The sequence below is a fragment of the Aedes albopictus genome, chromosome 1 (genome assembly GCF_035046485.1).
Source record: "Aedes albopictus strain Foshan chromosome 1, AalbF5, whole genome shotgun sequence".
Taxonomy (NCBI): Eukaryota; Metazoa; Arthropoda; class Insecta; order Diptera; family Culicidae; genus Aedes; species Aedes albopictus.
The window spans coordinates 306,595,752-306,612,628 of NC_085136.1; the positions used below are offsets into that span (position 1 = coordinate 306,595,752).

At 41.7% G+C, this 16,877-nt stretch overlaps 1 protein-coding gene across 1 annotated transcript; it reads right to left on the reverse strand.

The window, feature by feature from the left end:
* Positions 1-1,007: 1,007 nt before the first annotated feature.
* Positions 1,008-16,275, reverse strand: LOC115269313 (uncharacterized). Its single transcript, XM_029877918.2, has 2 exons — positions 16,016-16,275; positions 1,008-1,989 (listed from the first exon to the last, which is right to left on the reverse strand). The coding sequence occupies exons 1-2, from the start codon at positions 16,129-16,131 to the stop codon at positions 1,683-1,685; spliced, it is 423 nt and encodes a 140-aa protein (XP_029733778.1). The 5' UTR covers positions 16,132-16,275; the 3' UTR covers positions 1,008-1,682.
* Positions 16,276-16,877: the final 602 nt, after the last annotated feature.

The window sequence follows — 16,877 nt, forward strand, 5'->3', positions numbered from 1 at the left end:
CCGTAACTTGTCCGTTGGCGTTTACGTTGACCAGTATGTCATAATCAGGATGTTACTGATATCGATCCTGATGTGCCGGTTGGCGCTCCGGGTGTTTGGGTTAAGGCACTTTGGAAGCTATCTATCTAGCTATCAAACTATCTATCTATCTATCGTCTACCTGATGTAAGATGAGTAAAATGTAAATATGGATTTCCATACCAACGTCCATACAAATTTCAATCGCAATGCGGAATACGGGGATGCAACCAATCGCTCCTAAATTTTGCACTGTTGTTTTGCACGCTAATATAGAGTGAAAAAAGCTTTGTTCCGGGTTGATACGATCAAATTCAAAGTTTCTCCATACAACGTTGACCCACTCTATTATCTATCTATCTACGTATTAGAAAAATTCAGTCTATTTTTCTACGAAAACAATAAAATTCGTAGTTTAAAACGTTTAAAAGTACGATAATTGTGATAGTGTTCGCTCCGTCAAATACATATTGGTAGAAACAACCAAAATAAGTATTTGTTTCAAACCAAAATATTAATTCTGAAATAATCAAATTTGGCATAGTAATAAGCACTTTATTGTATGTTTGTTGTTTCAAACTGGATTTCTTTGGCACCGTGTGATATTGAGTAGAGAACAAGGTAAGGGTTGAACAAAACCTCACCACGTGGAAGACCATATTCGATTTCGGTTCCCAAACGTTTGAAAAAACTAGAGAACTCCCTCCAATGACTGATGAAGATCAACGATATGCCCGGGAACGATATGTTATTACGCTGTGGACATGCATGTATTCTGAATGTAATCTTAGGTAAATCGTATAGCTGGGGACGAAAGCAATGAAATATGTTTTCATTACAGAAAAAGTATAGTAAGACCTGCATAGATAGTTGATAACACGCTAGTTGCATTAAAATTCCCATCGAATCAGTGACCCACATTGCAACTCCGATGGAATTTCAATGCCCTGGAACATTTCCCTTTGGTCATCACAATCGAATCAAAACTGTTCCATTTTCTATAAAATTTATTTGTTATTATTGCTTCAGTATTTACAACAAACAGCACTGCACACAGACATCAGCCAGTGCGGTAGTTACGGAAATGTCAATGTTGCGCCCGCGCAGCAAACTGGTGATAGAGAGATAGAGCGAAGATTAGAACCATATGAGCCAACTTCTGGTCGGTATTACATCAGTTATTCTGTGCCTGCACGAGCTTCCCAACTTCGTCGTCCACGTTGCGACGAAGGCCGGTTCTCCTCCGTCTTGTTCTCTGAGAGGAGCAAGATCAAGACCCGGCGACGGCTGCGTGGTGCACTGTTGAATCGCCGCAGTCATGCGCAAAGGTAATCTGATAAGGCCGGGGGAATTGCTTCCCGTCCCTCGTCGGGCCGCGCCGTGCTGCTATAGGGCGATAGCAGAGGGTATGATGTGTTGTTTTAATCCTATCTCGATGGGGGATGCAATTCTACTATTTACACACAAATGGGTGCACGCGTTGTCGGTACGTGTATAATCAATACAATAAATAGTTGCGTCGTAGGACGCGATTTACTTTCTCCGCTTCGACCGGATAATCCCTCGAAGCCGTCGTCGTCGTCGTTGATTAGTTAAAATCTGAGGTTAAACTTGATCACAGCTTATTTGAGCTATTGCCACGGCACAGTCTACAGTGTCGCTGTTCAGGACGGTTGACTTATCATGCGCAGAACTACGCCGCTGGCGTCATCGGCGCCTCCCGTCGACGTTGCAACCGTCGGTATCGAAATGATCGTTGACGTGCCGTTCGTCACTATGGTTGAGCCATTCACGGTGCCGTCAATTTCACAGATTCCGCTTTCCAGAGCTTCGAAGGCGAGGTAGCACGAAGTCAGTAGGGCCACCAAGCACAGTATCCAGTACAGCGAGAAGCAGATGTATCGGACACGGTTCCAGAAGGGATCCTCGATGTATTTGGCCAGTTGTTCCTTGGTCAGGGCATACGAGTCACTGAAATGATTGGGAGAGGAAAAAAACAAGAACGATTTTATTACGACATTTGTTTCGAGGAGATAATGCACGGTCCGTAACGAGAAACGCAGATTGAGTTCAATCACGTGTTTGGTAAGCCGCAATCGCGCACTCGCGCGCGCCAGACGATGGGATCATCGACGTCGACAGCACGGTGGGAATAGTTTCTGGTCAAAATTCAAGCTCAATTAACAACACCTGTTGGATTGGATTTGGATTGGATTTGGATTGGATTTGGATTGGATTTGGATTGGATTTGGATTGGATTTGGATTGGATTTGGATTGGATTTGGATTGGATTTGGATTGGATTTGGATTGGATTTGGATTGGATTTGGATTGGATTTGGATTGGATTTGGATTGGATTTGGATTGGATTTGGATTGGATTTGGATTGGATTTGGATTGGATTTGGATTGGATTTGGATTGGATTTGGATTGGATTTGGATTGGATTTGGATTGGATTTGGATTGGATTTGGATTGGATTTGATTTGGATTCGGATTGGATTTGGATTGGATTGGAAAGTTTCTCCGACATTTTTTTGCCTTTCTCGTACACTAAGTGTACTGGAAAGGCTATATGTTCACTCCAAAAATGACTTTTCGATAGAAGGCCCGGAGGGTCGAGTCACATATACCAATCAACTCAGCTCGACGAATTGAGGTGATGTCTGTGTGTATGTATGTGTGTGTGTATGTATGTGTGTGTGTATGTGTGTATGTGTGTGTACAAAAAAAACTCACATCACTTTTTGGCAGTAAACCTGAACCGATTTTAATGACCGACGGTTCATTCGACGGGGAATCTGGTCCCATTGTTTCCTATTGAAAATGGTTTGGATCGGTCCAGCCGTTCCGGAGTTATGGCCATTTAGGTGTTCCGGATCGGTACCCCAGGAAGGGGCCAGATATGAAAACGCTACAAACCCATCCATGCGACACATCAAACTACGGCATTTTCGATAACTTGATGAACGGTAAGCAGAAAAATGGTCTCAGACCATATCTGAACCGGTAGTGTCCCGGAACCGGTTCCGGGTGTCCCGCCGGAAGTGGCCAAACATAAGTGCACTAAACACATGCATGCGGCATATCAAACCGCAGCTTTTTCGATACCCTGATGAACAGTAAGAAGGAATACATTCTCAGACCATATTGGAACCGGTAGTATTCCGGAACCGGTTCCAGATGTCCCGCTGGAGGTGGCCAAGTATAAAAGTTAACCAAACCCATGCATGCGACATATCAAATAGTGGCTTTTTTGACATTTTGATGAAAGGTAAGCAGGAAAATATTCTCAGACCATATTTGAACCGGTTGTGTTCCGGAACCGGTTCGGAGTGTCCCGCCGGAAGTGGCCAAATATGAAATTGAACTAAAACCATGCATGCGACATATCAAACCGCGGCTTTTTCGATAACCTGATGAACAGTATGCAGGAAATCATTCTCAGAACATGTCGGAACCAGTAGTGTTCCGAAACCGGTTCCAGATGTCCCGCCAGAGGTAGCCAAGTTTAAAAGTTAACCAAACCCATACATGCGACATATCAAATAGAGGCTTTTTTGATATCCTGATGAACAGTCAGCAGGAAAATATTCTCAGACCATATGTATCTGAACCGGTAGTGATCCGGAACCGGTTCCGGGTGTTCCGCCGGAAATGGCCAAACAAAAAAGTGAACCAAACCCATGTGACAAATCATTTCGCTGATTTTTAGGTATCTTGATTGGCAAAAAAAAAGTTTCCGGCCATATTTGGAGCAACCGGTAGTATTCCTCATCGTTTAAGGGTGCCCCATCGGAAGTGATCAAATGTAAAGGAGAACCAACCCCATAAATAGCCATTGGGCCCTATATCTATACCCACCCATGCATGAGATAAATCAAATCGTGTTTTTTTGGGTAACCTAATGAACGTTTGCAATATTTGGGAGACCCGGTGTGCTCCGGAACCTGTTCCGGTACCGCATAGAAAGTAACCAAATGTACCATGCAACATATTACATCACGGCTTTTTAAATAACCCGAGGAACGGTTAACTAGAAAATAGGCTCACACCACATTACAGACTACCGGTAGGGTTGCACAACCAGCGTTTGGTGCTTCGCCGGAACTACGAAAGTAAATAAAATCAATGCAAGCGATAAATATGTGTAAGAGAACAAAATCTTACAAATTAAACCCACATACAAACAGACGTCGCACTATACTCACTACCTATCGCTCTTGTTTTCAACGGTCAATAAGATATAGCCCAAATGTTCAGAAAACAAATTGTGATCTGTGATTGTGTAAAGAGTTATAGCTTAGCTTGTTAGTATCGTCTTGATATTGATCAGCCTCCAGTGTTAGTGAAGGTGCTCAACAAAGTGCTCAAGCAGTCAACTGAGAAGTCTGATATTTTTCAGCCCTGCTTATACGTTGAACATAACGTCGGACTATGTGCAATCAATAAGTTTTAAGTCAATTCAAAGATGTCTTTGACAAAATGCTTGCTTTTCTATAAAAATATTCGGATTCAGAAACACTTTGATTTACGTTGTCGGAAAGATTGTGAGAACATGTTCGACGAGAAAGGCACTATCACCACTAGGTGGATTAATTTGGGTTTTTAAATACATACCGCATTTCTACAGGCATTCTTGTTTCACCGATGATCTTTCAAGATATTCCTCCAAAATTCCAAAAAGACCTTCTCGAGTCAAAAAGTTTTCCAAAAAGTAGTTCTCGTTTTTTTTTAGATTTTCACAGACGATCTTCTAAAAGTTTCCGCAGATGACCCTGCAAGAATTTGTGAATAAATCCAGACGTCCTTCAAAGAATTCTAAAAAATCTTCCAAAAATTTTCAAAGAATTTTCAAAAGTTTTTTTCTCAAAATGTTGAAATTTCTCTGAAAACTCTTTCAGAAGATCGTCCGGGAATTCTTCCCGGATTTCTTCTGGCAAATCCTCAAAGAATTTCTTAAAAAGTATCTTCAGAAATTCTTCCAAAATTCTTCCAGGAATTCTTTTAGGAGTTCTACTGAGAGTTCTTTAAAAAATTTCACCAACAGTTCTTTCTGAAGTTTCTGGAGAAATTCATTGAAAACTTCTTTAACTTCTCCTGGGAATTCTACCAGAAAAAATCCTCGGAGAATTCTTCAGAACGTTACTCCGAAAACTCTTCCAGTAGATACTTGAAAGTAATTTCGCAAGTTTTTCCGAGAATTCTATCAGAAGAACTACAGAGAGTTTTTTCAAAAGATTTTCTCTAGAATTCTTCCATAATGTTCCTCCTAGAAATCTTTCAGAAGTACTTTGAAGAGCTCGTGCACCGGACCTGGTGTGATGGTTAGAACACTTTGCCTTTGCCTTTGCCTTTGCCTTTGCCTTTGCCTTTGCCTTTGCCTTTGCCTTTGCCTTTGCTTTTGCCTTTGCCTTTGCCTTTGCCTTTGCCTTTGCCTTTGCCTTTGCCTTTGCCTTTGCCTTTGCCTTTGCCTTTGCCTTTGCCTTTGCCTTTGCCTTTGCCTTTGCCTTTGCCTTTGCCTTTGCCTTTGCCTTTGCCTTTGCCTTTGCCTTTGCCTTTGCCTTTGCCTTTGCCTTTGCCTTTGCCTTTGCCTTTGCCTTTGCCTTTGCCTTTGCCTTTGCCTTTGCCTTTGCCTTTGCCTTTGCCTTTGCCTTTGCCTTTGCCTTTGCCTTTGCCTTTGCCTTTGCCTTTGCCTTTGCCTTTGCCTTTGCCTTTGCCTTTGCCTTTGCCTTTGCCTTTGCCTTTGCCTTTGCCTTTGCCTTTGCCTTTGCCTTTGCCTTTGCCTTTGCCTTTGCCTTTGCCTTTGCCTTTGCCTTTGCCTTTGCCTTTGCCTTTGCCTTTGCCTTTGCCTTTGCCTTTGCCTTTGCCTTTGCCTTTGCCTTTGCCTTTGCCTTTGCCTTTGCCTTTGCCTTTGCCTTTGCCTTTGCCTTTGCCTTTGCCTTTGCCTTTGCCTTTGCCTTTGCCTTTGCCTTTGCCTTTGCCTTTGCCTTTGCCTTTGCCTTTGCCTTTGCCTTTGCCTTTGCCTTTGCCTTTGCCTTTGCCTTTGCCTTTGCCTTTGCCTTTGCCTTTGCCTTTGCCTTTGCCTTTGCCTTTGCCTTTGCCTTTGCCTTTGCCTTTGCCTTTGCCTTTGCCTTTGCCTTTGCCTTTGCCTTTGCCTTTGCCTTTGCCTTTGCCTTTGCCTTTGCCTTTGCCTTTGCCTTTGCCTTTGCCTTTGCCTTTGCCTTTGCCTTTGCCTTTGCCTTTGCCTTTGCCTTTGCCTTTGCCTTTGCCTTTGCCTTTGCCTTTGCCTTTGCCTTTGCCTTTGCCTTTGCCTTTGCCTTTGCCTTTGCCTTTGCCTTTGCCTTTGCCTTTGCCTTTGCCTTTGCCTTTGCCTTTGCCTTTGCCTTTGCCTTTGCCTTTGCCTTTGCCTTTGCCTTTGCCTTTGCCTTTGCCTTTGCCTTTGCCTTTGCCTTTGCCTTTGCCTTTGCCTTTGCCTTTGCCTTTGCCTTTGCCTTTGCCTTTGCCTTTGCCTTTGCCTTTGCCTTTGCCTTTGCCTTTGCCTTTGCCTTTGCCTTTGCCTTTGCCTTTGCCTTTGCCTTTGCCTTTGCCTTTGCCTTTGCCTTTGCCTTTGCCTTTGCCTTTGCCTTTGCCTTTGCCTTTGCCTTTGCCTTTGCCTTTGCCTTTGCCTTTGCCTTTGCCTTTGCCTTTGCCTTTGCCTTTGCCTTTGCCTTTGCCTTTGCCTTTGCCTTTGCCTTTGCCTTTACAAATTGTAACATTTTTGCCATGAAATAAATCTGATACTCCATAGTGCGACGATGACATGCGGAAGCAGCGAAAGCGTGGATCGCATTACAGAACCTACAAAGTAGGTTCTACATACGTGATTGGACTTGGTACACTTGTACGGCGACGTTGCGTTGTGCTGCTACCGACTGACTGTTTACTATTATCAGCATCCGCACCGGACCATGGAAACTGCGGTGCGAAACCGCGAATTTTTGGGGGTTCAACATTTTTTAACGACATTGAACTTGACCCGGCGCACTCGCGGGGTGGCTGAGCAACAAAGGCTTGTTGTATTGCTGCGGCGACAGCAGAGTAATCAACCAGTAAAACTGTTATTGCCGATGGAAAGACAAAATTCGCATTTCACACGTCATTTGAAATTCCTCGTTCGTTCGATTTTAAGGGACTGTCGTCAGTGAGATCATCTCTGTCGTTCATTACGTACGAGTATTGAACGGTTGTTGTGCGTCGCCGTGCCATGCCACTCGAAGTAATGTTGTTTGCAAATCAATAATTGTTGAAAGGTTTGAAACAGCAACGACAGATGCGCATTTGTTAAGCCGATAACGGCAGGGCGGTAAAGATAAAGGATAAGTAGCTAACATTGCATTGGTCGTTCTGTGGGTGGCGGCGGGAGAAAATCACGTGGTAGCCTATGGAAGGGTTGTCCGTACCATGCTTGGTGCATCATCATAGATAGAGAACGCCGATATGCTTCGATGAACTGCCTACTAAACTAAATACGAGACACAATCCTTAAAATAACTCAAAATTCTCGGTGGAACTCCTGAACAAGTTCCTGAAAACACTTCTAAAAAGAATACAGGGGGCCCTTCCGAAAGAACTTCTGAATGAATTGTAGGAGGAACATTCCCGGAGGAGCTTCTGGAGCATTTCCTGAAACAACGGACTGAAGAACTACCAGAAGAATTGCTGCAAGAACTATCAGAACCACTTCTGGGAGAGCATAACGAGGAACATCTGGACAAACTCTTTGATGTACCTGTGAATGATCTTCCGGTGGAACATATTGGAATTCTTGAGAACTTTTGGGAAAACGGGAAAACTCTCTTTAGAAAATTCCCGGAAGAACTTGTGAAAGAAGTTTCGAGAAAGTACTGGAAGAGCTTCCGGAGCAACACTCTGGAGAATTTCCTCTCTGTGCAATTCTAGAAGAATTCCCAGAGGAAATTTTGGAACAATTTTTGGAGATACGCTCTGAAGATTTCCAAAGCAACTCCTGTGATCATTCTCATAACCTCTACGGAACTTCTAGAAGAATTCCCGCATACATAACTGAAAGATTTAACGAAGAAACATTTTAAAAATTCAGTGTAGAAGCTACCGGAAAAAAATGCCAGAAGAAATGCGGGTGAACTCCTGAATGAGTTTTCCGAGAAAATTCCAAAAGAATTTGCAGAAGAACTTTTGAAAGATTTTAAAATAGCTTCGGACGATTGTCTAACACTCCTAAAGAGCTGGATTAATTACACTAGTTTACAAAATAAAACGAAAGTCGTGAACTTCTGTCAACGGCCAAAATTTTTGAAGCACAATTTAGCGCTGATTTCTAAACCGACCTTCAAAAAATATTAAGTAGAACAGTTTTCGAGTTTTAGCTCAATATCGAGTTTTACAACTTTTGAAAATATGAAATTTACTAAAATTCAAACATCTTGCGTTTTGTTTAACCGATTTTAAATCTTTTTCCATAAATAAAAAGCTGAATTTAATACCATTCGATCATCTGAATGTAGGTTTTGGGTCAGATTGATGAAATTTAAGATATTGGCGAGTTTCAGGGACGATCTTCTTAAATTTTAGAAAAATTTCCAAAATTATTTGAAGAAATGTATTTTTTTCAATAAGAAAAAAAACAATTAGAAAATTCTTTCTCACTGTTTATTTGACATATCGTATGTAGGCGAGTTTAAGTAAAAAATTCAGCTCAATCGGAGCATTGATTACGGAGAATGAAATATTTAAAGTGGGCGACTTTGTTTAAAAATATAACAAAATCAATTTCAAATCATCAACCTGTGTGGAAAGTCGATAAAGTAGCCGCTCTACTCTACTATATTTTTCTTCTTTCGCATTTTCGAACTCAGGGCATGATTCTACACCAAAAATGATTATCAACTTACCGAGTTCAAAAATACTGTAAACTAGTGTTAATATATTAATAGTTTTAAAAATTTCTTGGAAAATTTTGTGGCGAGCATCCCTAACAAATTTATACCTGCTAGCTTGTACATTCCTGAAGAAATCCTTGGATAAGTCCTGAATCAACTGTTGGAGGAAACTCTCGAGGCAATCCCGGGGGAATTTATGAAGGGATCCCTTGACAATTTTTTGAAAGAATCCCTGAAGTACTTTCTAAACGCTGGAGCCATTTCTAAAGAAATGCATGATAGAATTCCAAGTGGAATCTCAGATCAGCTATGAATAAACGGGGCTTTCATGGCTCAATCGTTGACTGGATCACTGCAGCGCTGAGAAATCGATGTATTGTCTCCAGACTGGGCGAATCAACCATTAAAGTAAGTACGTCTAAGGGCTGTCCCCAAGGAGGTGTACTTTCACCATTGCTGTGGTCTTTAGTTGTTGATGACTTGCTTAATAGTTTAGTGGCAATGGGATTCGAAGTCATTGGTTATGCAGATGATATCGTGATAGTGGTAAGAGGGAAGCATGATGAAACGCTATCAAACAGAATGCAAATAGCGTTAAACTACACTCTTGCCTGGTGTAAAGGAGAGGGACTAAACGTAAATCCCTCAAAAACTACTCTTGTAATTTTTACAAGAAAAAGAAATGTCAATATAAAGGCACCGTCCTTGGATGGGGTACAGTTGACATTCTCCTCCAGGGTGAAATATTTAGGAGTAATACTAGATAAAAAACTGAACTGGAGTTAACATCTAGAGCATGTAGTAAATAAGGCAACAACTGCTCTTTGGGCCTGTCGGAGAGTGATCGGGGGAAAGTGGGGGCTAAAACCCAGGATAGTTCATTGGATCTACCTGGCAGTTGTTAGACCCAAAGTCTCTTATGCCTCTCTAGTCTGGTGGCCTAAAACCAAAACCAAAACAGCCCAACGAGTGCTGGCTAAACTTCAACGTTTAGCAACATTGTCCATAACAGGAGCTATTCGAAGTACTCCTGGTTCAACACTAGATGCCTTAATGCATCTGCTACCCTTGCACCAATTTGTGCAACTAGAGGCGAAGAAAAGTGCCTTGAAGTTAAAAAGATATAAGAACATCTTAGAAGGCGATCTAACAGGACATTTGGAAATCTTAACCAATGTTACTGTAAATCCACTAGTAATACAAAATGAAGACTGGATGGAACCAAAATTCATCTTAGATATACCATACAAAGTTTCGATTGATGATCGGAGCGTATGGGAATCAGGAGGACCAACGGTTCGACCAGGATCTATTGTATTCTATACGGATGGATCGAAAATGAGTGATAGAACTGGGGCTGGAGTATATGGACCCAGGACTAAACTCGCCATACCAATGGGTAAATGGCCAACGGTGTTCCAATCTGAAATTCAAGCTATTTTGGAATGCGCTGCCATCTGTCTTAAAAGAAAATATAGACATGCGAATATCTATATTTTTTCAGACAGTCAGGCAGCTTTAAAGGCAGTCTGCACATTTGAATGTTATTCTAAGCTAGTATGGGAGTGCATTACACTACTGAAGGAACTGGCTGGAAGGAATACTGTAAAATTATTCTGGGTGCCAGGTCATTGTGGAATTGCAGGCAACGAAATTGCAGACCAGCTAGCTAGGGAGGGATCTCTGGGTGCCTTGTATGGACCGGAACCCTTCTGTGGAGTATCATCAAGTGCTCTATCGATGGAGCTAAAAAAATGGGAGAAACAGAGCGTAGGAGCAAACTGGCATACTGCACCTGGAATATCCCAGTCAACGAGACTCATCGTGCCATGCGTGAAAAACACGAACACACTACTGAAACTTAGTAAACGCGAATTAAGTGTGTACACAGGATTGTTAACCGGGCACTGCCCATCTCGACACTTTTTATTGAAGCTCAAGAAGATTCAATCAGAAGAATGTCGGTTCTGTGGTTTCAACTCTGAAACCTCGGAACATCTACTTTGTGAGTGTAGTTTTCTCTTTAAGAAGAGAGAACGTTATTTCGGTGGATGCATCATGCATCCCCGAGATATCTGGTGGAATATAAATCCCAAGAAGGTAGTGGCTTTCATTTTGGAAGCTATTCCAGACTGGGGTATAATGCAGGCCTAAAAAAAACAATCGCTAGTTCTTAATACTAGTGAGTGTACTAATGTACTGCATAAAGCAACTGGGTCTTACCACAATAGATCAATTAATGGTCGCAGTGGTTGTGTACCCCTACAGGGCAAAAAAAGTGGAATCTCTGTAGAAATTTTCAATTGGAAGAACTCCTAGACAAATCGCTGGATGTTCTCCTGCAAAATTCCCCAGAGGAATTTTGACTGGAATCCCTGAGAAATTTTTGAAGAAATCCCTGGAAGAATCTCTGGAGCAACTCCTGGAAGAATACCTGGAGGAATTTCTGAAGGCATCCCAGAAGGATTTGCTGGCAAAATTCCTAAATAATTCCTAGCTGAATTCCAGGAGAAATCCCTAGAGAAATTCTAGGGCGAATCCCTGGAGGAATTCGTGGTGGAATGGATCATTGAAATAACTAAAACGTTCGCTATAAAATAAGCAGATAGCGTTACCGTCGTCATGTGTGTTTGACATAACTCGATTGCTGTCACAATGATAAAGTCCATACACCCGATTCTTTTTTGCACGGGTCGGGTTTTTACAATAACTTAGTCAGTTTTAAACCGATTCTCATGAAATTTTGTTCACATGTAGGCATAGGCACCATTAATACTATCCGAGTACAAAAAATCAAGTCAATTGGTTCAGAATTGAGTGAGTTATAGCAAAAAAAATGACTAGTTCAAAAAAATTATCGGATGTATACGGGGGCTTCTTTGTTTTGATGCGGCAACTGCCAGAAAAGTTTGCTGCAATGATCCACACCAGGAGGAATCCTTGGAGAAATCCCTGGATGAACTCGTGGAAAAATCGCATGGGGAATTTTGGAATAATTCCCTGGAGAAATATCTGAAGACATCCCTTGAGGAATTCCAGAAGGAATTCATATAAAATTTTCTGGAGGAATCCTTAAAGGAACTCCTGGAGGAATCTCTGGAAAAAAATCCCCCAGGAATTTCTAGAAAAATTCTTGGAAGAATTCCTGGCAGAATTCCTGGCAGAATTCCTGGAGGAATACCGGGAGGAGTTCCTGAAGGAATGTCCGGGCGAGTTTATGTAGGAATCTGTGGAGGAGTTCCTAGCTGAGTTCTTGGAACAACTCCTGGGGTAATTACTGGAGGAATGTAGAAGTAGTTCCTGAAGGAGTTTCTCGATGAATTCCTCGAAAAATCTCTGGGAGAATTCCTAGAGAAATCCCAGGATTTACTCCTGCAGAAATCCCTAAAGGAATTCTGGGAGGAATCCTTGGAGAAATTTCTGACGAAATCGCTGGAGAAATCCCTGGAAGAACTCCTGGAAGATCTCCTGGAAGAATGCCAGGAGGAAAGCTAGGTTAACTCCTGGAGGAATGCCTGGAGGTATCCTAGAGGAATCATTGGATTCCTGGAGAATTTCTGAAAGCATCCCTGGAGGATTTTCTGGGGAAGTTCCTGGAGCAATTCCTGGATAAAATCCTAGAGGGATTCCAGGAAGAATTCCTGGAGAAATTCTTGGATGTATCCTTGGAGGAATTCATGATGGAATCCATGTAAGATTTCAAAAGCAATCCCTGGAGAAATTCCTGGAAGAATTTCTGGAGCAATCCCTAGATGAATTCGTGGGAAAATCCCTAGAGAAATTTTGAGAGGAATTCCTCGACATTTTTCAGAAAAAAATCCTTCGAAGAATTCCTGGAAGAATTCCTAGAACAAAAAACTGGACGAATGCCTGAAGGAATTTTTGGATAAATTTTTGAAGGAATCCCTGGATTTTTTCCTGGAGAAATTTGTGGAGGACTTACTGGCAGAATTTCTGGGTGAATTCTTGGAGCAGTTCCTGCAGGAGTCCCTCGATGAATTCCTGGTGGAATGCCTGGAGGAATTCCAGGAGGATTTCATGGATCACTTATTGGAGGAATTCCTAGAGGAGATCCTGGTATAATTCTCGCAGGAATGCCTGGAGCAATTCCTGGAGGAATCCCTAGCGGAATCCTTGAAGGAATTCCTGGAGAAAATCTCTGAAAGAAAACCTGGAGGGATTTTTAGACAAAACTCTGGAGGATACCTGGCAATTATTTTCGGAAGAATCACTGGAGGAATCCCTGAAATATTTGTTTTAATTTTTATTTATTCATTTTGTCAACCGACGCACAGTGGGAAAAAATATGTATAAAACGCGAATAAATTCAATATCTCTGTTAGGAGTGGATGGATTCGAATGAATTTTAGACACAAACTGTAAAAATCTCTTTAGTTTCAGATAAAGAGGGTGTCATTCGCCGCACGATGATGGAAATTCGTGTATTGAGCTCGTTTTACCCCACGCTCCCTCTCTCACATCTTTTTGAGAAAATCCTCAACTATTCCAGATTGGCGTGCAAAAGAAATGACTTATTTAACTCGTATTTGTGTTAAAACTTCCATAGTATTGACAATTTAACATAAGGTTGGTCCTGCTATTATAAATTGCATTCCACTTCGGGTGGATATGCATGTGAAAGTTTAATGAAATAGGGGATATCGGGGTTGTTTGAAGATATTTCAATTTTTAAGGCCGTGCAGTGAACCAAACCAGCTCCATTCGATACTACGGAAGTTTTTACACAAGCACGACTTGAATAAATCATTTATTTTGCACTCCAGGATTTTTCCAAAAAGGTGAAAAAGAAAGAGCGTGGGGTAAAACGGGCCCGATACACTGATTTCCAGCATCGTGCGAAAGAAGCCCGGGAGAATTCCCGGAGGAATCTCTGTAGGAATTCCTGGAAGAGTCCCTAGAAGAATCCCGGAAAGAATTCCCGAACAAATCGTAGGAGCAAATTCTGAAGAAATCTCAAGAGGAGTTCCTAAAAAAATCGCAGAAGGTAGTAATTAAGGAATCGCAGAAGGAATTCCTGAAAAAATCCTGAACAAATTCCAAGTAGAGTTCATGAAGGAACATCTAAAGGAATCCTTTTAGCAAATCCTGAAAGAATGCCTGGAGAAATCCCGAAAGATCCCCAAAAGGAACCCGGAAGCAATCCCATGAGAAATTCTTAAGGGAACATTTAACCAATTCCTGGAGGAATTCCTGAATGAATTCTGGAGGAGTTCCTGGAACAATCGTTGGAATTTTTTTTAGAATAATCCCCAGAACTGATCCTAAAGGAATCCCATATGGAATTCCCGAGTGAATCCCTGGAGCAGTTCCTGCAGAAATTCTTGGAGGATAACTGGAGGAACCCCAGGTGGAATTCCGGAAGTAAGGAATTCCTCAGGAAATCCCAAGAGAGATTTAAAAAGAATTCCTGCAAAAAAATCTGTAGAAATCCATGTCTGCGGTAATTTCAGAAGGGGGAAATTCCTGGAGAGGGCCCTTGAGGGATTCCTGAAGAAATACCTGGAAGAATATATTAAAGCTTCCCTGGAGGAATTTATGAAAAAATGCAAAAACGATTGTTTGAATTGAATACTAACGCTGATTCGTAAAATATGAGCTACTACACACTAGCAGCATTTGGTTCTAGAAAATCCTTTTCTTTCCCTACTTGAACCAGTTCCAGCATATCCGGAATAATTGGCGTGTTTTTTTTTTTGTATTCCATGAATAAAAATCACAAAATTCAACCATTCAACCATGCTTGTTATATGGTGATATTCTGTTATTTGATTAAAATGATGCTTCTTGGCGAATTTTTTTTTGGTTTTCGAGAAATACTTTGACAATTATGTATACAATCCTGATGATTAACCTTGGCTTGTTAGGGGAATATCTGTAAGTAAAAAGAAAATCGCGTTAAGTACTGTTTCTCAAGTCAAGTCAAGTACAAGACACTACTGAAGACGACCTTACACTTGAGGTCGAAATTCGTATCTGTCAAAGGATATAAACTCTTAGTGGAATTCAAAGGAACAGTACTTAACGCGATTTTCTTTTTACTTTCGTATACAATCCTTATTTTTTTTTAAGAATATGTAGTTTATTTCATGAGGTATTTGCTGAAACTCTGAATTATTGAGTTGACTCAAATTGAAAGAAATAGCGACCAGGAGGGGGGGTCACGGTCCCTTGCCCCCCTCTGGCTACTCCAATGCTTGGTGATGATAGTAGAAGAACGAATGCGAATTGGATGGATCGGTGGACGAGGTCTACGTCTATTCCTTGTATGGGACGGAAGATCCTGTAAAAGCATCAACTGGCGTTCTGCGACTTCCGGTGGATAAACTGACCGTCCTGGAAGTAGCAGCCATGCGGATCGGGGAATGTTCAGGACGATGCTGTATTACCCCGTTTTCCCCTTAGGAAGGGTCTTCAGGTCTTCAGCGAGAATTCTAAGGTTAACGACAGCGAAACCAAACCCAAAATATCTCTTTACGAATCTGCCAAAATAAAACCAAAAAATCTACCGTAGATCGTGTCAGGATTATTTTGGATTATTTTAATCAAACAAAGTAGAAGAAAGGTAGCAGAACGGAGTATAGCATGGTCGACTGTATTCGGCGTTCTAATCTAGGTTCGAATAACAATCAAATAATCTCCACACAAAATGAAGATTAGTATCCCATCTATACAAAAATAAAGGTCAGTACCATTGTTGCATTGGCCGAGTAACATTCACAAAAGCACGCACATTATCACGCAATGAGCTTCACCTTATACACCTGTTTGTGGTACAGGATTCAAAACGACGATTAACTCGCCATCGCCGCCAACAATTTACCGTAGATTACCCTGCGTGACAACCACTTTCTGTTTGTTGTGTTCCGATTACTATCGCTGCTGATAAGAAATCGCTATCACAGCCCATCTGCCCCACCATTATCACACTATCATCCAGCAATAAACCCACCAAGCCCTCGCGGTTATCACTTGGAGCTCGCGCCTTTCGTTCGGGCTGTATATGCACTGCACGCACAATCGATGATCCGAAAACACGTGTTGAACTCATTTTCCACGGTCACCGTTGCAAGACACTTACTATTCCTGAAGTATGCTGTCGCTGGTGTTGTTGTTGAGGTCCTCCTGGGGCATCGGGATCACGTAGGATTTCTGGTATTCCTTGGGCAGCAACCGGGTTTTCTCGTTGATGGTCATTTTGAGCGAAGAGATTAGGCTAGACCGTCCGTGTTAGTTCGGGATATTCGCGATCTTTTTTGTTTCAAGTTTCAGGCACAACTGATCGCCTGCTGGACAATGGCTGGAAATTTTATACCGACTAACTATACTGACCGAATGGGATAGGAGGTAGACAGACAGACAGCCAGACGTGGAGAGTAGCTGAGCGAGATTAGATCCCGCCTCGGTTGTAGCTGAGCATCCTCAGAGATGTAACGTTCTTTCTCAGCTCCTCTGAGATACTGTAAAGTAAGGTAACTTTGTCTTCAACATGTTCTTGTAATGAAAAGCGTAAAATTCAAACATAATTTATTAAGGTGAATCTATAACGAAGCCACACTTCAAATTTCCAAAAGCACAAATCTGAAGAACCGTTGGGTTGGTTTGCCCAGAAAATTTGATCGATTTTTCACCACCAGCAGGTACACCAATCGATCAACTTTTCAGCGCAATCCGACTTTTGGTTTCTCAGATTTGTGCTCTTGATAATTCGAGTTGTGGCTTCGTTATATATTATATAATAATTATAACAATTCCGTCCCTTGAATTTTCAAAGCACGAAATTAAAAATCTGTTTGCACTAAAGGTAGATCTCTAGGTATCAATCAAACCTCAAACTACGGCACTTGCTCTCTCGATCGCTTGTTTGCCATTAGCTTTATGGCTGCTTTACAGATAAGGATGTTGACTCTGGCACTGTTGTTGTTGCACCCTCCTATAGGACA